The sequence below is a fragment of the Lonchura striata genome, chromosome 1 (assembly GCF_046129695.1).
Source record: "Lonchura striata isolate bLonStr1 chromosome 1, bLonStr1.mat, whole genome shotgun sequence".
In the NCBI taxonomy this organism is placed as follows: domain Eukaryota; kingdom Metazoa; phylum Chordata; class Aves; order Passeriformes; family Estrildidae; genus Lonchura; species Lonchura striata.
The window spans coordinates 127,331,333-127,355,895 of record NC_134603.1 but is presented as its reverse complement, the minus strand read 5'-3'; the positions used below and the strand labels follow the sequence as shown (position 1 = coordinate 127,355,895).

Genomic DNA, 24,563 nt, shown 5'->3' with positions numbered 1-24,563 from the left:
ACTCTCTTCCTCTTAAGACATTGACAATAGCCTTAAGAAATTTGCCCTTAAATGATAATTGTGTAATTCCTAGTAACTAAAAAATTAATCTCAGCCTGGTAAATTGTTAGTTGATGCAGTAAGTTCAAATATAACATTGCTGTAACATCACCTTTTCAATGTAGATCTCTGAAAATAAATGTTGCTGTCTATTTTCTGAATGTGACAATAGACTACATGTTACTAAAATTTTGAGATTGTCACCCCACTTAGAGATTCTGTAAAGAAAGTTTCATTCATAAGATAAAAGGATTGAAGAGATCCAAACATTTTGTATTTTTATGCCATGCAACAGTGGAAGTTGCAATCAGTTCTGATTCTTTTGTTTATTTTATGAGCAGGATGAATTGCTTATAGCAGAAGCTTTTGCTGTTTTGCTTGCAGAGTGAGTTGATTCCAGACTGAATGTAAAGTATTTGTTACTTGAATTTATTCTGCAAGGCTGGCAGCTATATATTTATGAATGCAAAGTGTAATACTGCTAAATGTTTGGAATGAAATAGTAGATTTTTGTTGGCACTAGAATCTAAGGATGGAAATGCCATTTGGTACATAAAAGCAAAAAACTGTAAATTACTACAGTCTTAACTAGACTGAACACCCATAATTCCTTTCATGATAAATTCATTACTGAATTACGTATAGTTTATTTTTGATTCACCCCTAAATTATTCCAGTTATGTTTCAGGAGAGAGACCTATCAATAGTTTTCACAGCCTGTACAAATAGCAGGAAAATAAATCTATACATTAGCTACTACTTCTTTAATAGCTCTTGTTGCTAGAGCTAGAAATAGAATAGGAAAGCTCATAGAAATATTAACTTTTTATCTTCCCTGCAAAGCCAAGCTCTCCTGAAGAAGTAATTCCTGGGAATTGTGTGTCTTTTCGTGAGACTGAGCAATATCAGTTAAATCTCAGAAGCTGTGTATATATCATTTGTGCAAAACAGACCATGTCTATCCCACCTGTTTTTTTAATCTTTGTATAGGTCAGTACGTTCCTCTGCTCATACATTAGGATAGTCATCACTGGTAATATGCCTTTTTAATTTCCTTTTGCACTTGAGTTTCCTCAGTTTAAACACACCTGAGAAACCAGTTATGCTTTTAGCAGGGTGAATTTTATTTTATTTTGCTAAGTAGCTTATACATGTGTACCACAGAGCTGAAACAGTATAGACTCATTTCACTTTTCCTAAACTGGTAAAATAACATAAAGCATAAACTTTTCCAATAGTCTTGGACAGCCTTGTTGTTTTAGTTGAATGTTTGGATCAGAGAGAGTTAAGAACTGGTTATGGAATATTAAAACTTGCAGTGAAAAGATAGTAAGGATAGTTTTATACTCTTTGTTAAATGTAATGTTGGATTCAGTGACATTTAATAATTGACCATCACATTAGAAAATATTTGATGTATGCAAAGGAGGCTTATAAAATGGTGAGGTTGCAGCTATATGTGTTACTATGTATGTTCTGCTAAACACTATTTGGGCTGTGGGTTGTATTAGCTGTTGAGCTCTGCAGCCCTGGCTGAGGCTGAGTGGCCGTGATTTGGAAGCTGTGAGTGGAAGCTCAGTGTGATGATTTACCACTCACTGTGTTGAAGAGGAATCACTGGGTTTGTTCTACCTGAGCACTGTATGCTGTGAGCTGTCGTAACTTAAAGGCAAATATGTTCCTTGCTAAAACTGTCCAAGCTGTAGAGTGAACCATGTCTGCTTTCAGGTTGGAAGGCCAGCTGGGGAAAAGTGTTTGAGGGCTGTCTCACCTTTCTAAATCAAACTCTTCTGTTCTTCAAATCATTGCATTTCTTGCCCTTTTATTACTTGAGTTTTGCTGCAAGAATGAGGATTGTTCAACTTTATATTCATTTGGAATGCATATATCTGAAGCTGAACTGCAGAATTAATAAACTATATCCAGAATGTGTTTGTATGCAAGCTCTTCTCCAACAGAGATGAAAACTGCTTAGAAATGGAAACATAATTCTACATCCTTTCATAAATCTATGTTATGTATTAAATGTAATGGCAAAATTAAATCCTTAAATTATGATTGGCAGTAGTGTTACAAAAATGGTGATGTGCAAGGCAGTAAGGGGGATGTGTATAGCTTTTGCCAAAAATTCTCATGTTGCTCTTCCTTCTTTTGTACTCTAAGGTCAGGGAAATTAGTATGAAGTTGTGCCTGGAATCAGTCTGGATTTATTTCTACAAAACAATTCATAGCAGCAGTGTGTTTGAAAAAAAAGTTATTATCAGAATATGCCATAATTTATAAACTCAGATTAAAACACTCTTGGCGAGTTCAGCATCCTCCTGCACAAAGGGCTGGGATACAGGAAGGATGTGGGGTTTGTCTCACTAACAGTCACCATCTGAATCCTGCAGAGAGTTCCATGTCATCTTTTCATCTGTCCTATATGCATCTCCCTCAGGAACATATTAAAACTAATAATAGATTCTCATTCTGGTTTATAAAACCTAATCTTTAATTTGATGGATTGATTTTAGAGCTAAAGTGAATGTGGAAGCAAAACTTAGTTTCTATTAAAAGATTAAACAAATATAGTGAATAGTTGCAAGTGGATTATTTTATATAAGAATGCATCTTGTCTTTAATGACAGCTGTCCAAGGAACATATTTGTAAGTGTTGTTATTAATAATTCAAATGGCTTGGTAGAGCAGATGGAGTCAATTAAGTGAAATTGTCACTAGCTAGTTCAAAGTATTTTTGCACAATTTTAGCTTACATTTTAAATTGTTAAGCTAAATGCTTAGTTGCATATATTTCTGCAACTGTGTGTTGGGTTTTTTCTGATGAACAGAGTGAAATAAATTATTAATGTACATCTTTTTACTTAAGAATCAGCTGTAAAGGGATAACTTGATGTGTATTTCGGGGAAGAACTGCTCAACTATGAGAAGTGATTTTGCTTTTCTTCTTGGCTAAATCCCAAATATTCTAAGCATATGGAACAATTTAGCAGAAAATACATAATTATCAAACAGATTTGTCTTTGCCACCTTGAAAATTATTTCTTGTGGCAGGGTAAATGAAACCTCATGTTTAGATTTTACTTTATTTGATCTTTTGCTGCTTTGGCAGCTGAATACAAAAAAATATGACAGATGGCACCATTAACATTTGGGTTGATTTGTGCTTAGTCTAATATGAATCTGAATATGCTTGATAAAAGCATGGCACAAACTTCTAACTGAAATTTTGAAGTAAAGTACATTTATCTTGGTAAGAACATGAACAATCTGTGTAACTGTAAAAACAAATTTAATATCATGCAGGTGTTCACAAGAAAATATGTGCACATTATTCCTTTTATTATAAATAAAACTGCAATCAAATTTTGGCTTTAAGCTTGTTTCTGTTTCTTTTCTATGTGGAGCCAATATTAGTGATTGCCAATTCTCTATTGCCATGTCCACTCTGTGGGCAGATAGCCTTAATGATGTTGTAGTCTTACCTATAAAAAACCACTTTTTACAACATAAAAAATGTTCTGTTATGATTAATTCAGTATGCTCTCTTTTACATGACTTCTGATTTTTCTTTATTACCTTACCAGATCTAATGACTTTTGAAAACAGAATTTTCTGAACTAGATGATGCATTTCCCATGAAACACTCATCCCATAACAGAGTGGTCCTTTTTCAATGGACTGGGTCAGAGATTAATCTTGTCTTTTTTGTTCAGTATCCCAGATGGAACATGCTTTTTGATTTGATCTTTCAAGATTGAGAAACTTTTTTTTTTATTCTTTCCTGAGTGGTAGATGCTTTTCAACAGGACGAGCTAGTATTATGTGTACCCTCAGCTTTCAGACCTCTTTTGCAGTAGAGAAGGAAGGGGTGTGAATCACCTGTAGCAGAGTAGTGAATAAAACCTGGGTTAATATCCTGATACTGAAAAAAGAGCTATGCAATTTTCTTCAGACCTGTAACAGAATCAATGGCTACCAGCTGTCAAAAGAACCTGGATTTATGCCATAAGGGGGAAGAGTCGGGAGAAATCCAGTTTCTGCAGCATGCTTAGGGTCAGGGTGAAGTGGGTGCCAAGCCATTCTTACCCATCCAGAGGGAGGTATGGCAGCTATGCATGGTGGGGCTTACAGTGGAACTTAGAAAACATAAGTACATATGGTATTTAAATTGGGAGTTTTCTAAATAGTATGTTGGGTATAGAACCCCAAATCTCATGTATAAGGTCCTATATATGGATCTGGCCTTCTGGAGTTGTACAGTACTCTGGCCTATAGCCATATCTATCTCTATTGCAATTGTCCACGTTAAAATAATGTTTCCTGTTACATAACTGTTCTCAGAAGTCTGGGAGCCAGACAATAACTGTCTAAACAAAAATGCTAAGAATGTTTTCCACTTCAGTAGCTACAGTTAATAAATACTGATATTTTTGTAAACTTGTAGTTGTTCTCAAAGTCCCAGGTTTCTGGTGGGACAACAAGTGATGTGGAAGATTTTTATTAAGTTTGGCTTAGCTGTCTTTTCTTTCTACCTTCTGAAGATTTTGGTAGATTCTCTTGAAGCAGTCTTGGAAATAGTATTGAAGGATATGTTCCTGTAGAGCAGGGTTACTCCATTTATCAAACAGACTAAAGTAACTGAGATTCTCCAGAAGATCTGAGAGATGTCATTCAGTTTGTCAAATCAAGTTAGGGTCTTAGAAATATCACAGCAACAGGAGCAAAGAAGCCCTAGAAAGTATATATTTCAGGAGATGACTATGTTTGTCATGTTTAGCATTAATTAGGCAGAATGCAGACTAAGGGTTATGACTGTGGTCTGTGAATGTACCAAGTCAGCTAATACCAAAAAGGGAGAAGAGCTGTTGAAGTTAATGGGCAATTTTATCACAGGAGGAAATACGATGGACATGATAAAATGGTCACTCGCGATTTGAGGGTTTTTAGTAAAATAGGCAAAAAAAGCCTTACTTAGAATGTCAGTGAGGGGAGAAAAAAAAAAAAAACAAAAAAAAAAAAAAGGAAGAAGTCAGTATTATTGAAATTTAACTCATTATTTGCTATGGTGATGTGGTATAACAGCAGTTATTGTCTGAAAATGTTGCTTTGTCCCCTTTAAGACATTGCATCTTCCAACTTACCTTTTTAACAGCATTTCATGCAGTGAAAGTTGAACATGCTTCAAAAAGCATTTTTTGAGGAAATGGTAATTACTTATGTACAGCCTTTCCAATGTTGTAGTTTCTTTAGAAATAAGAATTTATGGAATTCCCAAACAAGAAAGGAATGCATGTGAAATGAAGAGTCAGTGAAAGGGGCCATTCTTTCTGAGCATCTAGCAAAGTCTCATGTTTACTGTAAAGCTATGGAACCAAGTTATGTGGAAGCAGATGGAAATCCCTTTTAAGTGTGTAGTAGTATTGTTGACTTCAGAGATATAAGATACTGCAACAACACACCATGGGTGTCTGTGAGCTCCGTGTCACGTAGTGTCACCACTCCAGAGAGGTCCCTTTTTCTGCCACGTTCTCAGAACAATCTTTGTATTTCTAGACAGCTTCAAAACAAACAAAAACCCCCAAACCCTCAACACCCCCAACCCCTCCCCTCCCCAACTAAAAAAATTCTGCCAGTCCACAAAAGCCACATAGTTCTTCTAAAGTATGAAACTGAAGAAGCAACAAGTAGCTGAAATCTTGATACTATCCTATCACTCATCTTTCTTTATGTGTGTGGTTGCCCTCCAGGGCATCTCATCAAGGCAAGAGCTTTCTGTGTTTATATGTATCTGTGTGTAAAATAAAGTCATGATGTTTAATGAATAGCATTTAAGTATCTGTCTTGATTTCTGAAGCAGTTTCTTAAAACTAATGCAAGCATTAAAAATATTAAGAAAATTTTGTGTACCTTTTGGTTTACTAAAAGCTTATGCTGTGAAAGGGGCATATCATTTCTGTATTTAGAATTGTTGGGAATAGAACATTTACTAGACTGTTTTTTTAAAATAATAAGTAAAATTTTTTATCTTAATTTTAGAATCTTAGAAACATAAAATATGTTAAAATGTTTTATGGTATTGAAGAAAAAGTTCTGTCAATGAGAACTGGTAGACATACCTGGTAACATATTAATGAAAACATCGTTTTGCTTTAGATTTACTGTTCATACACATCTGAGTCAATTGAGCAGTTGTTTCTGAAAGACGAATAAATAAGTTCCAGTAGTAAGTTTTTGTTAATACTTGTCGTGTCTAGGGTGTGTTTTAATATTTAAAGTTTTAAGTATTTAAAGTATTTATTATAAAAATTGTGTGAGGCTAGAATTATTGGAATAATCTTTGCAAACTTACACCATGGTTTGCCTGTGATTTTTATCAGATTGCTTCTATCAAGTTTACTTATGGACAGACTAGAACATGCTCTCTGTGAAATGAATCCTGTGGGGCAGAGCGGATAACTGAGGCAGAGGTTTCCCTTCTTTGCAGCATTCTTTGCCTTTCTATTTCCCTCCTCTTTGGGGTTGTAATGAATAAATTATAGTTTTCCTTTGCGTCACAGCCTAACCCTTAGCAACATAAGTTATATAACGCTTGCTGTTGCTATTTCTGTATTTCTGCTAGATCAGAAATACAGACCTCTGTCCTGTGTGACCTCCTAAGAACAGTCTTCAATAAAAGTGTCTGGGCTAAAATCCAGTCTGACCTTTTTTTCCTTTTTTTTCTTTCTGTATCAGAAGATATTGAAATTTATACCTTGTTTGTTATATGGAATATATGAATGGTTATATGGAGTAGCCATTCATAGGTCTTTAATTCATAGACTTCATAGTTCAACATAGCAAACCAAAATTGTCCGGATAGATGATACTGAAATCAGTTATCAGCTTATATTGCCGTTATAAGCTTTAAGCTTTGTGTAATTTAATATGATTTTCACATGGAGCACTGAAATCTCTTCCAGTTAGAGAATCTGAACTTCGAAATCTTTACTGCATTTATCCTTACAGTGCTGGTGGAGCTGAAGTACTTCTGTTCTGGTTTCATGGTTAAGGAAATGAAGTGTACAGTGCCTGTATGATTTCCACTACAGTGCACAGGAAGACGATGTCAGAACCACAAAACCATTTCTCCTCTCAACTTTTAGGTGTATTTTTGATAACTTCCTCATTGTCTTCAGCCTCTCAGTCTTTTTCTTTCTTGCCTGCCTACCACCCAGCCTGGCCCATATATATTCTGTAGGGTATATTATAATCCTCTATTTGCTTAAAAACTATAATAGTGGCTGGTACTGTGTGAAAAATATACCTAAGCCACAGACTCTGCACTATTTATTGCTTTCCTCATTTTCAGATGTAGACTTCCGCTGTCTTAAAGTGCTGCCATGACTGAAGCCATGGAGAAAGACAGCTGCCACTTTTGCAGGCTGTTACAGTTAAAGCATCATTATTTTAGGATATTTACGTGAAGTTTTGGATAGTTCTCTAAAACAACAGTGGAAACCCAGCATCTTGTCCAAATTCTGGCTTAGGAAGTTGCTATACATTCAGCCCATCATAAACTCATTAGGTAAGATCTAATTCCTGTCCTGGTTACCTGCTGTTACCTATTCAGCTTGCCATAGGAGACTGAGGTTAGAGTTCCTTTCTTCTAAGAGGCTTTTTGGTGGTATAAAAATAATGCCAGGAAGAGTTAGAAATGTTTCATACAGGCTTTCCCATGTTTCAGGTGCTAGAAAAAAAGAAAATTCTTCCTGCTTAGAATTTACACATCTAGTCATGCATTTAGCAGAACAATAACTTTCCAGTACAACCAACTATAAAAGTATATCTCCTTGTTTTATTATAAATGAGTTTTAGGATTTAAATTGTGGTCCACTAAACACACAATTTGTAAAACAGCAGATTTGAAAAGTAGCTAATACAGGTTTATAACTTTTTTCTATGTATGTAGTTTAATAACTATTTCAAGTTAAAAAAATTGCAAATTTAAATGAAAATTCTGTTCTTTAGAAGATAAATATTCAAATAGTATGTTCAAGTATAACATATCAAAAGTAAGGGAAATTAAAATACTATGCTACAGCATTTCTAGGATATGATGGTTTATCAACAAAAGCTGTAGGATTTAGAAACTTTTTCAAAGGTTGTTTTCTTCTTTTGTTTGTTGTTAGTGTTGATAAATTTAACTAAGCAGTAAAATTAGATTTAGAGAAAAGATTATTTCTTTTTTTTTCCCCCAGTAGAACAAATGAGTATAGTCATTTACTATCTTATAAATAATCTTGTGATTCAGAAATGTAATTTCTGGCAAATTTGTGGCTCCCTTTGAGTCTTGGCCAATGAAATTTGATTGAAGTTTAGGTAGGAAAAAAGGTGATACTCCTGCCAAGTTTTTGTCAGTTTTATGATTTATAACCCTGAGCATTGGAAATGTATCCTTGCCATAGACCTGGAAACTGAATAGAACTGATCTGAACTTCAGACATGTCAATTTTGAAGGGGCAAGCAACACACTTCCTTATGCCAAAAATAGCTTTCATGCTAAATTATTTAAGTGTATTATTTGATCACAGGTAAATAAAAAATAGTATTTTTCACTTTGGACCTTTTTTGTATAGTAGGGGAAGCACAAGGTCATTTTAAGTTTAGATGGGTTTTGTTAGGTCAATCTGAAATATCACATGTTCAAAAATCATGGTATTTGGGTTGAGAAAAATGTTGTGTGCTGCTTTTATTCTTCATGTATATTTGTTATATATTGATTGCAGTGAAGAGACTATTTTAGAATCCTGCAGCAATTCAAGTAATGTGTACCACTTCTGCACTTTTCTCTTGTTGAGTTTAAAATATGTATGAAGACATGTCTGAAGTGTAAGTACAGCAGGGCCCTTGGGAAGTTCTGGAGCTGTACCTTGAGTAATTTCAGTCCAATGCTAACAAAATATTTACTGGCTTATTTTTGGTTTGTAGGTCTGCTTTTATCCCTGGTCTCTGAAATGTTCAAGTAGGATTCTTAATAGAACCTTAATATTGAAATTTCTTTATCTTGATTATGCTAAAAGTATAAATATTTCCCTGTAGTCTAGCAAATACATATGGCTATATTGTAGTAGGTACTTTGGTGGCAGCCACTATAGGTTCCCAACAATTTATATTTAAACATTTTGTATTAAGACACTTTTAACCTTTGGAATCATCTGCTTTGGAGATGAAAGTTTCATTTTCCTGTTCTTAGCCTAAGCATTTTTGGGCAAGTCATACATTTCTTCCTCCCTTAAATAAAATTTGTTTTATACTTGAACATCCTCACAGATGGGTAGACTTGTGCTCTCTGCTGTTCTGATTGTATAGCTGATGAGTACACATTTTATTTGGTTTGAATCTGGGCTAAAAAGAAAGTACTGGATGACTGGAAATGGAGGGGTGCACATGAACAGAACTTGTAGTGCATCCAGTGCAGGTGGATGCTGCAGGGTTCTGGATGCAGTCACAAATCTGCACACCTGGAAATATTTGATTTCTAGAGATTTGTAACATCATTAAGCAGTCTGTATCTGTACAGCAGTTAAGATATTGACTCTGAAAAGCCCAGGAATTGCCCTTGTTTTGTTCTCCTTTTTCAAATAAAGGAAATAATTATTCAGTTAAAACTTACTCTGATAAAAGTTTTACTTCCCCTAGGTCTCTTGTTTTCTTCTTTCACCAACCATAACCTATTAACATTTCTTTGAAAGTTTTCATGGTCATATGATTTGTCCTCTTGTGATAGCTGCTTCATGGCATTTTCTCTCTCTTGAGCCATGAAAATTTCTTTGAGGCCAACTCAAGAAATATCCACATCTTTTGGCTTATTGGTTCTTTCAGTAGCTTTTCCTAAATATGCATACATATTTAATTAGCTGAAAATATTTGTATGAATCTGTATGCCATGTCTTCTGAAGCTGAAGGTTGGTTGTCACTAGTGTTTAAACTATAGTTAGCTTTTTTATGGAAAGCAAAGGCATCTCCTGGGTATGTTTTATTGGTAATTTTTCTGCTTTAAAATGTATTATTTGAAAGCAGGTCCAGTACTGTCATAATTAGATGCATTCGTTGATACTTAAGGGGGGGAAAAGTATCCTTTGTTACTAGTCACTACCAAATGCACAAATTCATCCTCATTTTGCTTATATTTACAAAACCCAGTTATTCAACTTCTGTGACTACTTTTGTAAGGTGTTTTCTTTTGATATTTCTCTGAAATCTTCTGATGTTGCTCTGCACATCAGAAAAGTTATGTATTTTTTACATTTTTATTAATGTATTTATTACATTTTGGAGTTTCAGTAGTAATGGAGAGCACATGTTGTTATCCATTGCTCCATCCATCCACAGTTTACTGTAATTTAGAAGCTGAACTGTAATTTATAATACACTTACCAGGAAGACTGGCTCTTAAATGATTTCATTTTCAGACATGTAAGGAAGAAGACCCCCTGTAAATCTATTTTGACAATTATTCACAATCATAAATGAGAAGGTAGGAAATGGAAAATTTAAGTATGTAAAACACAGTGAAAACTTTTTCTCCCCTGTATGTAAGGTGTTTTGCTTGTAAATGCAGCCTACCCAGAAGTCAATCTTGCCTCATGTAACATAACTATGACGTTAGAACTAATTATGATGATAATTCTGAACTTTATTTTATCTTTTATCTCTGAATACAGACCAATCCTTCACAACTTTTATTACTAACATGTATAGTTTTTGCTATCTAGAAGTGCAGCTAGTTACAAAATATGCAGTCAATGCATCTTTTATCTTTGTAGAAAAATAATTGCATTTTTTCCTTCTGTTACTTAACTTTCATAAATATTTTTTGCCTTGATGGTGTCAGAGATGGCAGGTGCAAAATGTTTTATATACTCTTAAGTAATAGAAATAGATAAGGTTTTATGTAGATACTTAAAATGGATCTTTCACCAGTATAAACAATTTAGCTTATGTTAATGATTTAGGCAAGAGTTTAATATTAAATAAATATTAAATTAAATATCTTTAGTGCCCTCCTTTTCTTGTATTAGCTGGTGACCTTCGTGTTGAAGCTTAGCATTTGTTGCTGGAGCAAGACCTCCCCCCACAAGAGAACTGTTGTTTTTGTGCAGTAATCTAGAACAGACAAGCAGAATTTCTAAATCTATTGAAAAGGTAATGAAACAGGCACAATTGGCTTTGACTGCAAACTTTGACCTGTTTGGCCAGATTTTGGAAACCATGCCAAATTTGATTTAAAGCAGTTCTGGGAAGCTCTTTAAGATTAAATTCCAGGACTGCATGACTGATGTGCTAGTGATATACTTGTGATATTAGACAAGTGTTGCTTCAATACAGTTTTAGGCTTGAACAGATCATTCACCTAGAAGTAAAAATTATCTCAAGTCTGATTAAAAGAAATTTGTTGCATCTCAATATAATTTTAAAAAGTCTGTTTAAAATTTGGCATCTTGATATTCTGTTTTCTACACCTCTCAGTAGTGAACTACCCAGACTCCTCCAAAACAATTTGCTATGCTTTTTCTTTGGGGAAGAAAAAGTAGGAAAAGGCTCTAAACACCTCCTTGTACTCTGGTATGGTTTCTGTAAAGCTTTTCAGCCAGCAGTTACTGAAATGGTTTTATTCAGCACCCTAATAACACGTGGCTGGATTAGATGAATTTTGAGATGGAAAGCTTAATCATACATTTTTTCACTCCTTTGATAATCAAATATGAGACATTTGGTGTGGGAATGCTCAGGTTTCAATGGTGAAAAATCTCTCCAGACTTCACAGCTGAGCATCAGCAAATGTGCATTTGTGTCAGAAAATCTTTATTTACTCAAAACAGAAAAAAACTCCACTTTTATTTATTTTTCTCATTTACTTTCTTCTTTCTGATGACTTGAAAATAAAAAGTACGTTTTTCCAAATTTAGTAATTCTAGATTTGAGGAAAACAGCATAATAAACTTGATTTGGCCAAGTTGAGCATTGATGGTGTCCTGATACCCACTGATGGATGTTACTCTGTTGTTCTGTGGTCAGACAACTGATTATTACATAAAATATTAGTCACATTGAGGTTAAAGGCATTTTTATTATATTTCATTGTTATTGATATTTCTTTTGAATATTTGTATAAGTGCTGTAGGTGTGTCACTTCTCTCATGAATAGGGGAAGTGGAACAGTTTTTGAATCCTTTAAGTAATTTAACTATCTATATTGCATTCTTAAAGTAATAATAAATCAAACAGTTAATGTATGTATGTGTTAAATCAGGCTTCTGCATTAATCAGAAACTTAATTAGATAATTGCTAATGTATATGCCCTATGATGAATTCTCTGCATCTCCACTTTAACTTTAGCACAATTAGCACAAGTAGGACTCTCTCAAGTACATCAGTTAGAGTGCATTTGCACTTGCTCTGTGACAATTTTGTAATTCTCTGCTATTGTAACTTCTGGTAAAGAGAATATGAAATAACTTATAGGATTCCTGTTGAAGGTGGTGTAACTCAGATGCCTGCCTGGTGACTGATTTTGCAAGCTGAAGTGGGTGAAATAGTGGAGCTAGGACTTGAGAGCAGGAGCCTATCAAGTGAGGAAATCATGGCAAGGATTCTTATTGAGAACAGGAGTGATAGCCTGGAAGGAAAAGGATGCTGGTTGTGGGTTGAAGCTTGAGGGGAGCATACCTGCCAAGTATAAACCCTAGAGATCAGGTGTTTGAAGGTGAAAAAGACCTTTCTCATCTTGGACTAGAGTCTCTCTTGAAGGACAGCATAGTGTTTAAATAAGACAGTGGATAGACTTACTTTTAAAATATTTTCCTCTGATGAGATTACTTTCTGAATATCTCAGCAGATCATTAATGAAATTAATCTATCATGAATTATTAGTTGAATCAGGAAGCTACTTATAACTCATGCAGTTTCTTATACTGATTCTTGGTCCTTGGAAAGAAGGAAGATCACCTAATACCTGTTGTCTTTATGTAAGTAATTTTTAATGAATACTTATATGGTTTTGGAATGAAAGATGCCTTTTTTCAGTCATTAGAGCTCAATGGCTAGAATTCTGTTTCAGACCTGAAGAAGTAGATATATATTAAACATTTTTTATCCCCCCGCTCCATACCGTTAGTCTAATAAAGTTCACTACATCTCCATGTAAGACATTTATCACCTAAATGTAACAGAGATAAGAAGCTGGCAAATATTGATGTAACCATTGTTATTTAATTTATCAATCATAAAACAAATTTATCAGAATATATATTTATATTTATGTCTAGAAAAATCTATTAAATGTCACTATCTAGTTGTCTTTGAGATTCAGCTTGTACTTCACATCAGGGAAATCTAGGCAATGGAAATGATGCTTACTGCTGGACATAGGATTAAATATCAATCATTAACCTACTTGGAAAGCAAGTGCTTATAATCCAACCCTCCTGCTAAAGTTGTGTAACAGATTTTTTTTTTTTGGGTTTCTTTTGTTTGCTCATTTGGTTTTGCTTTTTTTTTTTTTTTTTTTTTTTACAAATGTAAGAAAATTTGCTTTATTTTTGATGGTTTTAAATTATGAATGGGAAATTCTGAGAAGTAGCTTGATAGTGAATATATTCTAGAGTATGTGTACAGATTTTTCCTCTTTACTCTGTGGGAGTATTCATGTTTTAATTTCCTGTGTAGGAAAATTGAGAGGATAGCCCACAGTGAGTTCTAATTAATTCAAAGACTATAAGGTAATGAACTACTGAGATTATTTTGTCTGCTGACATGAGTAAGACTATGAGAACTAACAGAACACACATGGCTGATGTTAAGCTAGGTGATGTTGACTGTAATATTACTTTTGGATGAGTTATGCTTTGTAAGATTTAGTTCTCCTTTCCATTACCTATTATTATATCTCTTGCTGGTATTTCTGAGGCCACCTGATTGTGTGGCTAAGTCTGTTGAGAACTGCTGCTTAGCAAGGTGGTTCTTCTGTGCTGTGTAAGGTTCCTTGTTTCTGGTAGCATTCAATTTGGCAGTGTAGGAGCACACGTTACAAATGTGCATCCTGGTCTCTGGGGTTGTTCAGCACCAGGGACTTGGGTGGCTTGCAGCAGGCACTGACAGGCCAGTGATTTATCTGTCAGAACAAGGTGAATTTGGATTTGTTTCCTTTTTTTCATGAGTTGTGTACCAAATTATGGGATACAGCTCTAATTTCCACAGTATCTTCCATTTTTACTAATCCTGATTGCTGGTGATTTTCCATGTGCCTTAGCTGTAAACAGCTTGATTCCATCCACATTCTGATTTCTGCAAAAGCTGTAGAAACCAATTCAGGAAAATGTTGAACTTCACACTAACCTCTTGTGCACCTTCAAAGTTAGAAAGAATATAACCACCAGTACATTGGCTATGTTTGAGCTCAGGAGCTGTGATAGATTTTATCTCTCAGACAGTGTTTAATCCTATCAGACATTATAAAGGAAAAAGCCCACTTATATTTAATGACATAGTATTTTGCAGAATGGCAAAAGTGATTAGGCATCTTTACTTGTAGTTTTCACAGCTGAATATCAACTTTTTCAATAATCATACAACATAAATTTTAAAACATTTTCTTCTACTGCCTGTTTGCTTTAGGGGTGTTTAGTGAATATTCTATATATTCTTTTGAAATAACGCTAGAAAAAAATTTGCTACATATCCTATTCATGTGAATTTGCTGTGGCTGTACCTCCCTGTAGCCTGTTGCAGGATGTTTAGACTACCTTGCATTAGGGTTTTAATTTCAGTGCAAACGTTTAGGTACATTCTGACCTGATTAATCAGTTAATATCTCTTTAGAACACATTTTTCCTCTGTGGTGCCTTTGAGGTATATTTTAATGAAAACTGTCTGGCTTGAAAGTTCTTAGCTGCCATGTTAGCTTAAAAAATGGGAAAGGCATCATTTATCTTTCAGTTAATATATATAGTGTAAAATATAATTTAATATACTTTAAGAGTGAGTGAGCAGAAATTCTTCTGGATTCTTGACTAAAGTTCTGAAGAGTGGAAAAATGAAGGTTTTCAGCAGATTGAAAAATCATTTGAAATTTAGGCTATTATATCATTATGAGAAGCTTGTATTTTACAGTTATTTTTATGGATTTCATTCTATTATAAATTTCCCTTGTTTTGCATCATAGAGATTTTGGAGCTGGGAGGTGGTGGCCTTTCATTTTATAGAAAAGGTTTAAGGTACAATTGCCCAAGTAATTTTAAGCTGTTTAGACCTACAGATCTACTTAGACTAATTTCAGATTTGAAGACTTCTTTTATTTCCCCCTCTTTATCGAGTAGTGAAAAGTAAGTAAATTCTGAGTTATGGATGATCTTTGAGTGTGTAGTTTTATTAAACAGCATCCTGTTTATTAGAAGGATGCAGAGATGGGAAGTTTGGGAGCTTCATAGCAATATGATCTGATTCTTGATTTCTTAGTCATTGGGTAATTTTTTCTTCCAATTAGATATATTTATGATCTGAATAATGATGATTCATTGTTATAGAATTTTATCTGAAGTTGGAAGAGTGCTTTGTTGTTTAAAATGTTAAATTTTAACTATGACAGAAAATACCAACATCTTTTTGTTTGAAATACCTTTCTTTGTTTTGTTGGGATTTTTTACTATGTACCATGCATTTAGGGTTCATGTTTCTTTCCTTCCTTTCCCTGAAGGAAGCTTTAAGTATAGAGCAGGCTTTACCTGTCTGATGAAACATAGTTTGATGTCTGAAATAAGGTGGGATAAGAATAAGTGCAAGTGTTTTCCTACCTTAACACAGAGTTGCTTCTATCATAGGAGGGTGGCCTATGAAAACAAAAATGTCCTTTATTTGTCACAAGAGTAACACACTAAGAAGTGAGTCTTATAGTAAAGAGAAGGAGAAGAAGGAAAAAAGGAATAGAATCATGAGACTTGGGTTGATTGCAAATAATAATTGTTTTGTTGTGAAAGTATTATATATAGAAAAGAGAAAGATGACAAAATTGGAGGGTTCACTCTAAAGGTAAGGAAAAGGTTTGACATGGAAACAAAAGTCTTTCATTAAATTGTATTCATAATATATAAAAATATAGATATTTAAATCAATTTTTTTCTTACAAAAAATAGCAGATCATTACCTAAATTTCTAGTGAGCCTTTCAAAGATTGCTCAATTTTTTTTCTTTTCTTCTAGTTGCATTAAAATCATCTAGCTCTACCAGACCAGAAAGAAATGGCATTCAGGAAACCTCTAGAACAGGAAAGTGTGGAGAAGGGATGCAGATTCTGGAAGGAGAACTCCTATTGCAGGTATGTTTTGCAACAGACATATTATACAAAGATTTTAAGTAAAAAAAAAAACCTCCAAACACCTGTATTTAGCATATTAGATGCTCAGGGATGAGACAGAAAAAGCTTTCTTACTGTGAAATTCTTTCCTCATTTTCTTTAGGGTAATATTAAACAGCTGTTGGATTTTGGTAGTGGGGACTTTAGAGTGGATGTTAGGATATGGACTCCTCTGTAATGTTTTTAAGTAATTTACTGGGGGGGTTCCCATCTCTTTGCACCTGTTGTTAATAAAGATGTAAATATAAAGGAACGGTTTTTATAAGGACCAGATAAGTTACTAATTTAATGTAAATTTGGTGACTAATTGTCTGAAAGAAACAATTTTTCCTTCAAAGACCTTGGGCTTGCTGAAATCTTGCTTTCTTAGTGTTTTGAAAGAATTCAGCATACATAGTGTAGATTCAGGACAAGTTTTAAAATACTTTGAATAACTTTTATATGAAGTAATGGAAAATATTGTGTGATTCTTTTAATTGTCTAGCCTGTTTTAAGGTCCTAAGCATATGGATAATTATATAATACCAAGTTCAGATTAAACTCAAGAAATCACAAATATAGCTATTACTATGTTCTAACTAGTTTCACAGAATGGGTTTTATGGAGACCTGCAGCTCCATTTGAAATATGTTGTTAGTCTGTCTTCTATACAGGTTTCACACTGATGTATCTATCAAAAGTGGCAAATCATTCTGTCACAGACAATTGCTTGCTTCAAACAAAAGGAATTTCAGTGTTCAGAGACTAGAAATGAAAATAGGTTCTAACAATCCCACAAAACAATTATTTTAAATTGATGCTAATTGAAAATTGTTTGCTAACCTAAAAAAAACTAGGACATGTATTTCATTTTCTAACCTCAATAAAGTATGACAAAGAACTGTTGTAGAGTTACTACCAGTGAACAGCTTTCTTTTAAACAGAAAAGAACCTAAAAAGCTGAAATATATGATGTATTGGAGGCATCTATTTTATCTGAAATACAGGGGGAGCTTTTATGACTTCTCACTGTAAGTTATATGAGGGAACTCTTTTCCAGTATGAAACTGAAGTGGATGATATAGTTATTACTATATTATAATTCTGCCCCTCTTGGGAAGTAAATTAACCTAATTTCTTAAATGTAGTTGTTTTTTAAATATTTTATATATCTGAGAAAATTTATGAGAGTGAATATGCAGATAGAGTTTTCTTAGGTTATGTAACAAGTCATGAGTGTGATGAAATTGGGAATTTTCTAGAAGATAGTGGGAAGCAGTAAGTTGTAAATATTGATAAAGTCCTTCCCTTCCATTTATGCTCAGAACCCTTTGTGTCACTCAGGTAAATAAATTATAACTGATGATGAATGTTTTCCTTTTATCATCTCCCTACTTTTTTTTGTTTTGCCAAAAAAATATGAATAAACATTCTATTCTTTGTTTTTGTTTTTACTTCTTCATCAGTTGTTCTTGCTTGCTTCGTAACAAACAGAAAATTGTCTTCAATTTCCAACACAGAAACTCTCTTGCCAATTCAATATATTGTGGAAGCAGAGATCAAATACATAAATGTGCCTTTCTTAAAAGCAAGTTAAATCTCCTTTTAAAAAAAGCTAAAAATATTTATTTCAAATTATTATTTTAAATACAAAATCTGTTACAGCCCAAGAAAGTTTATGATAAAAAGTGCAAGAAAAAAAATTACCTTTAAGAAATATTTAAAACCTAATTCTCAACAATAATGAACAGTTTTGTAATTATCTCTTTATTAGGAGCATTGAGAGTAATTTTTAGAGGCACAAATAGCATCTTCAGTTCTCCAGAATAATAAACTCACTGCGAAATTTCATTATGTGTTTTCAGATAATTATTTTTGGATTGCATTTTGCAAAAACCTCCATCAGAGCTCATCTTTCATTTATTAGTCTACCCATTTTAGAGAATTTTTGGCTTAAATAATGCATATGGCTCTCTCGGTAACAATCCTGGTTTGAGAACTGTGTACTAGGGCCAGTGCAAAATGTGATTCCAGGTACAGAAGGTGTAGGTAGCTCTGTGTGAAATGGACCAGAATAACCAATTTTAACATTTGAGACAAAGTTAGATGCTGTGCAGCTTGCAGATGTTTTGTGTCAACCAGCTGAGGTGAAATGCCCTGCAGAACAGGGAACAGGTCAGCAGAGGACACGTGCACCTGCCACTGCGGCATTCTGCTCGCATGAAATTACTGTGAGCTTCATCAAAACCAAGGATTCTGTGTAACCACTCGAGATTTCTTGGATTGGCAAGGCTATTTAATTTTAGATTATTATTGATTTTTTCTCATTTTTTATTCATGTAATATTTACTAAATTTATAAGGTGTTTTTGTAGAGCTAATAACTGTTTATGAGAGTAGATTAAATAATATCTACACATTAAATTGGAGTGGTTCACAGCATTTAAAGACCGGCCATTTAATCAGATATTTCATTTATTATATTATTACTTTGTTGCAGTAAGATATAGGATATCCTTCACTTACTTTACATTTTCTATTTACAATAAATCTGTATAAATAAAGTGGTTTTTTAAAAAAATTGTTTTGAGTATGCTAGCCAGATTTGCCTTTGAATGCAGTTGAGGAAATTAAGTGGCACAATATACTCAATCCAGCCCCTAGAGACTGCCTTTTGTTAAGTCTTGACTGAAATCCATAGAAGTAAATCGGCACCTTTCAGATGAGCTGCCAAGTCACAAATGTACTGTTTGCTATCACAACAATTGCCATGGCCCGTATTGATTGGGAGTTCAGATAAACGCCCTTTGCGTGACTTTGAGTGTGGAGCCGCCTGGTCTGCTGCTCCATGGAGGGGGAAATCTCTTCAAAAACATTGTTTACTTGCAACAGTCCACTTTTGCAGAGGGTTTTCTATTTTAAGTACACTATAAAATGTTTTCTTGGACTATATAGGGGATCTTGATAGCTTGATTTCCTGTCCACAGTGGCCTGTCTGCTCTATGAATAGAATGGATTTTGGGACTGGGTTTGTGACGTGGCTCTGGTTTGTGCTGGGGATATCCAATGCTTGAGCCACACAAACATTGTGAACTGTGGTTGATATTAGATAAACTTATAGTTCTTCATATATGTCCCTCATCTTGTACAGTCAAGGGTATTGAAAAGTTATCAACGTGGATTGGCTTCTCCACTGAATTTTAAAATAAAGTTTGGGTTTTTTTCATTAGATCCAGTTTTTTTTCATTCTAACACATACTGTAGAGAGATGAAATGAGGAATCCTGTTTGTGCTGTCAGATAATGATGTGCTTTTGCATGCTTCACATTTTATTGAGGAACTACAGTATAGGTAGACCTATAAACAAAATTATTATCTGGAATTTTATCTCTGAAGCTGACAGATTGCTGTGTTTCTTCCCCAGGCGTTAAATGGATTTGTGTTAGTTGTTACAGCAGATGCTCTGGTTTTTTATGTCTCTTCTACTATCCAAGACTACTTGGGATTCCAACAAGTAAGTTTATTTTTTCTTCTATTTTTTTCAGAGGTTTTGCCTAATTTCAGGGAACATCAGTGTTCATATTTAGAGTCTTAAAATTTTTTAGTAATAAAAATGTTCGGTACTTTTGGTTGAATTACTTTGAAACCATATTACTTTTCTATCAGCTTACATAGCCAGGATGTCAGGCCAAGCACAACAGGAATATAATTTCCAAAGTTGAGTTAGGCAAGATGGGAAATTTTCACACTTAATTATTCTTTACTGGAACAACTGTTTGAAATTTATACAGTGGTGTTACCCAGTTTATGATGCTGAGTGAGACATAATTCAATGGGAAGGTAATTATTTTAATAGAAACCTTTCATGAAAAATTATTTCCATATGCCTTGAGATTTATAAATATCAAGTGAGTGATTTTAGTATTTTTGGAATTTGTTCTGTTGCTCATGTTTATTTATTTAATTATTAATTTCAAGACAAGCATTTGTTTTTTTACTATTTATGGTGTAGATCACATATGATTGACTTCATTGGGTTTGAAAACCAGGTGCCAGAGTACTAAGGACTGAGGCATAGCAGGCAAATTCTGCCCTCCTTAGAAAACTCTGGGGTTACTTTATGTGAAGATGATAGAATAGTTGAAGATGACAGTTATAGTTCTCAAAGTATATCCATGGATACTGCATACTGATAGATTCAGCTGCTGTCTGAAAAATTGCAGGAAACCATGCTTGGCCTGCAATTTCAGGTAACTGATGAGAGATTGGGGAAGTTTGTATAAAATAAAATATTTCAAAAAAGCCCATTTTTTTTCCTGGGTTTACATATTTCTTAAGTGCTGAGGAATGTAAAAAGAAAAAAGCTTGGAAAACAAATTGGGCGTAACATTCATTAAGTAATTCCAGTAAATCAAGTGCATGATATAGAAGTAAAGTCTTAAAGTTGCAAAAATTAGAATTTCTGGAAATTTATTCTGATTATTTTATGAAATTTGTCATGGCAAAATTTGACCTAGGCTTCTGCTTTTGCCAGTTTATCTCAATTATATTAGATCCATATTTTATTTAAATATTTTCTGTTTGTGTAATGGTTGGGTTTTTGAAACATGCCAAAATCCGGGATCATAACTCTTCTCAGTCAACTGAGTCTTTTCTTTACTATTTTGGGTGGGTTTTTTTCCTCCTTAAATTCCTTTAAGCACTAATCCTTGCTTTTGAGCCTTTGCCATTTAGATCACATTCCTAACCAGACAATTGGTAGTGGAATAAAAGTTTAATAATTGCATGTTTTAATGCATCCTTAAGAATGACAAAGTTTTCAGGCAAGCAAATCCACTGTTTATAATCTGCTTGGTTTAGTTTTGGCAGTTTGGTTCAGGGTCTTTAGTTTTGTTTGTTTTCCTGTGGTACCTGTAGTGGGTTAAGTCAAGTACACCTGGTAAATACTTTATTATTTACCAGCTTATAAAATTAAAAAAATTAAACAGAACCTAAGCATAGGATTTCCAGGCCTTCTCAGGTAAAAGCAGGTAAAGAAATAGTTGAGATAATGTCACTTTTTTCTAAGGCAATATTTTTTATTATTGTTTCCCATGTTTATAGTCATGTGTGTAACTGAGCTGCTAAAAAATAGTTCCATGAAGCTTAGCCACCTGGATGTGATTGTATGTATTTGTCCCTGAGCAAAATGGAGTTTACTATATCCATAACAGTGTTGTTATGATCAGACAACTTGTATCATATTATCATATAACTTTCTTATTATTCTCTCTCACCTTTCTCCTTCTGTTCATAGTCCGATATTATACACCAGAGTGTATTTGAATTGATTCACACAGAAGATAGACCTGAGTTTCAACGACAGCTACATTGGGCATTAAATCCTGCCCAGTCAGGAGATTCTGGACCAAGTATACAAGGTGAGAACAAAATTTGTTTGCCTGTTGGATTAGTTGTTTGTTTTTTGGGCTTTTTTAATTTGTCTATGTAAAAAAAAAAAAAATAAATAAATTTAGATGACTAAAGGAAGAAATAGCATCTTCCAAATTTATTTGAATTTCATGGACACGTTTAGCCAACAGTGAGACTTATTATTTTTTGCACTTTAAATAAGCACTATTTTTCATAGTACAGCACCATTAAAAGACTATTTATACCTTAAATTGGAAGACTTTAATTTGGAGCATCAGTGACAATGTTTCTTAGACTGATCAGTCCAAGAATCAGGTCTAGTTACAGTGTTACTATAGGAAGTAGTGCATTCATTGCTCATAGACCAGTACTTCTCTTGGAGATAAAAGGGAAGAGAAATAAAAGATTAAATAGATGAACCTTTAAGATCAAGCAGAGTATGCATGTTAGAGCAGAGTTGTCACATGTTACTGACTGATGCTTAAATGAGCTGCTATGTTGAGAAACAGCTCAGGAGACACACACTGTGTATCAGAGCAAAGATGTGTAGGTGCAGGTTATGTGTAATCCAGGAAGCATGTGCCTGCATCATAATGACCACAAAGCTATTGAGACAACTGCTCCATTTTAATGCTCCCTTTGCACAACAATTGTTTAAACATGTAGGTAACTCTTCTGTTATTGTGACTTAATTATGTGGGGTTTATTTATCCATAAAAAGTCAATTTTTTAAATAAACCTTTAAGTCATTTTAGCAATGTATGGAAATGCCATGATTTGATAGAGAAAAGTCACCGTGTTTATAACACAGTTGAGTATATTTCAGTTTTTCATTTAGCGGTCAATGTTGTTACACCATCTCTAGATCAATCTCCACAGGCCTGCTGCACAGCTAGTTAATAGTACAGTTCAGTACAGCAAAGAGTGCGGTTCTCAGAAACCAGATTTTCATCCTGCTTGCTTCAGGGTGAAATCGTGTTCTATGGACCTTAAACAAGTGCATATTAATTTAGAAAAGGTTATTTGAAAAGTATGACACCAGGTTGGATTGGACTCCAATTTGGCTGAATATCAGGAAGTGATGAGCCTGATTACAGACAACGTTTTGGTTAGTATCTTGTCTTTCTAGCTTGCTAAAAGAAGCTAATTATACCCCATTCCTGAAAGCATTTAGGGCCTAGTTGGATGGGGCTTTGAGCAGCCTGGTCTAGTAAAAGGTATTCCTGTCAATAGCAGGGGGTTGGAATTAGGTGACCTTCAAGGTCCCTTTTATCTCAAACCATTCTGTGATTCAATGATGACTTTGGAGCCTCAAGTAGCATAAAATGGTTGGATGTTGAGGATTTTTTAACTGAATTCAGATTTATAGCAAAGGATAATGCTATGACCGTAAGGATCCCCTCCATTTTTGTTAATTTAATCCATTTATGTCTTCATACATTCAGCTAGCATTATGTAGATATTTATAGATATATTATAATTGTGCTTGTGCTCAGGCACAGATTCTATCCTGAATCTGGGAACTGATTCTGCTTCAGTTAGCCTGGACTGGTTATTTCTCACTCAATACTCTGGTATGCTGCTAGACCACTTGTTTCCTCAGCTGTTACTGTGCTTCCCAGACATGCCTCCCAGTCCTTGACTTGTTCCCAGAGAAGTTTGCAAAATGCTGATTTTTTTCAGTCCCAAATATCTGCTCTGGGGCATTAAGTCTGGATTATCTTTTGAACTCTGTGTGTTGCACAACCATATGGTCTTGAGTTTAAAGGCAAGCACTTAATGCACTGCATGTTCTCCACATTGCTCCATGGTATTGATGAGATCCAGTGTGAGCTTTATGAGGGATATGGGTTCTAACCTCTGTAGTGTTAACTGGTAGGTTTGCTCTAGGGATTGTAGATGCTCTGTAAAATTCTTTGCCTTCTTACAGTGAGTCACTTCAAGATCCTGGCAGTAAAACCTTCCTGCCTTCTGTCTGCCTGGAAATGTGCAGCAGTGTTGCTTTCACAAGTGTAGGAGGCTTAGTTTTGAAGCCCATTGCCTCCTGTTTTGAGTTCTGTTCCCCTCCTGTCGGGAGCCACTTCTTTCACCACAGCTTTGCTCGCTCTTGGGAACTGTGCATTTTATTATGGAACTTGACAAACTCCACAGCATCCAGCTGCACTTGCTGAACCTTCAAATTTCAGCTCTGTATTTACCCAAAGAATAACTGAGTTTCTCCTGTGGCAGAAATGCTGAAGGACACACCTAACAGTGCCAAGGATGCCAGCAGAAACCCTGGCACTGTACCAAATCAGAGCTGACATTTTTGAAATATTATTTAGGATTTGCAAGCTGCTTCCTTGATGCTCTTTCTTCATTGTCATTGCTTCTTCAGAGAGCTTCCTAGAGAAGCACTGTCTCAGAAGTGTTGAAAATTCTCACTGTCAATTAAGCAATTTATAATATAAAAAAATGCAGCAGTAGCAAGTAAGGAAATTTGCTTTGTCTGTTGAGATCTGTCCATATGACAGGTGTGGGAATTTCTTATTTTCTAATTTCAAAGTTATATGGTAACTGTCTTGGACTACAAATACCTGAGTTTGTCTTCCTGTGGAATCTGCTCATAATGGTGACTGGCCAATACAGTTCTTTAGATGGCTGTAATTTCAGATTACCCCTTTTCATCACACTAACAGCTAGTTCAGAAAAAGGTTTCTTTTTCTCCATCCCTTGAAGTTTATTAAACAAAAACTGACCT

The 24,563-nt window shown here is 34.4% G+C and overlaps 1 protein-coding gene across 1 annotated transcript in view; it reads left to right on the top strand.

The window, feature by feature from the left end:
- Positions 1-24,563, top strand: part of AHR (aryl hydrocarbon receptor) — a 62,725-nt gene that overhangs the window by 22,143 nt on the left and 16,019 nt on the right. The window contains exons 3-5 of the mRNA XM_021538301.3: positions 16,279-16,394; positions 19,836-19,925; positions 21,708-21,831. Of these exons, the coding sequence (XP_021393976.2) occupies positions 16,279-16,394; positions 19,836-19,925; positions 21,708-21,831 (330 nt within the window). The remainder of the gene's footprint in view (positions 1-16,278; positions 16,395-19,835; positions 19,926-21,707; positions 21,832-24,563) is intronic.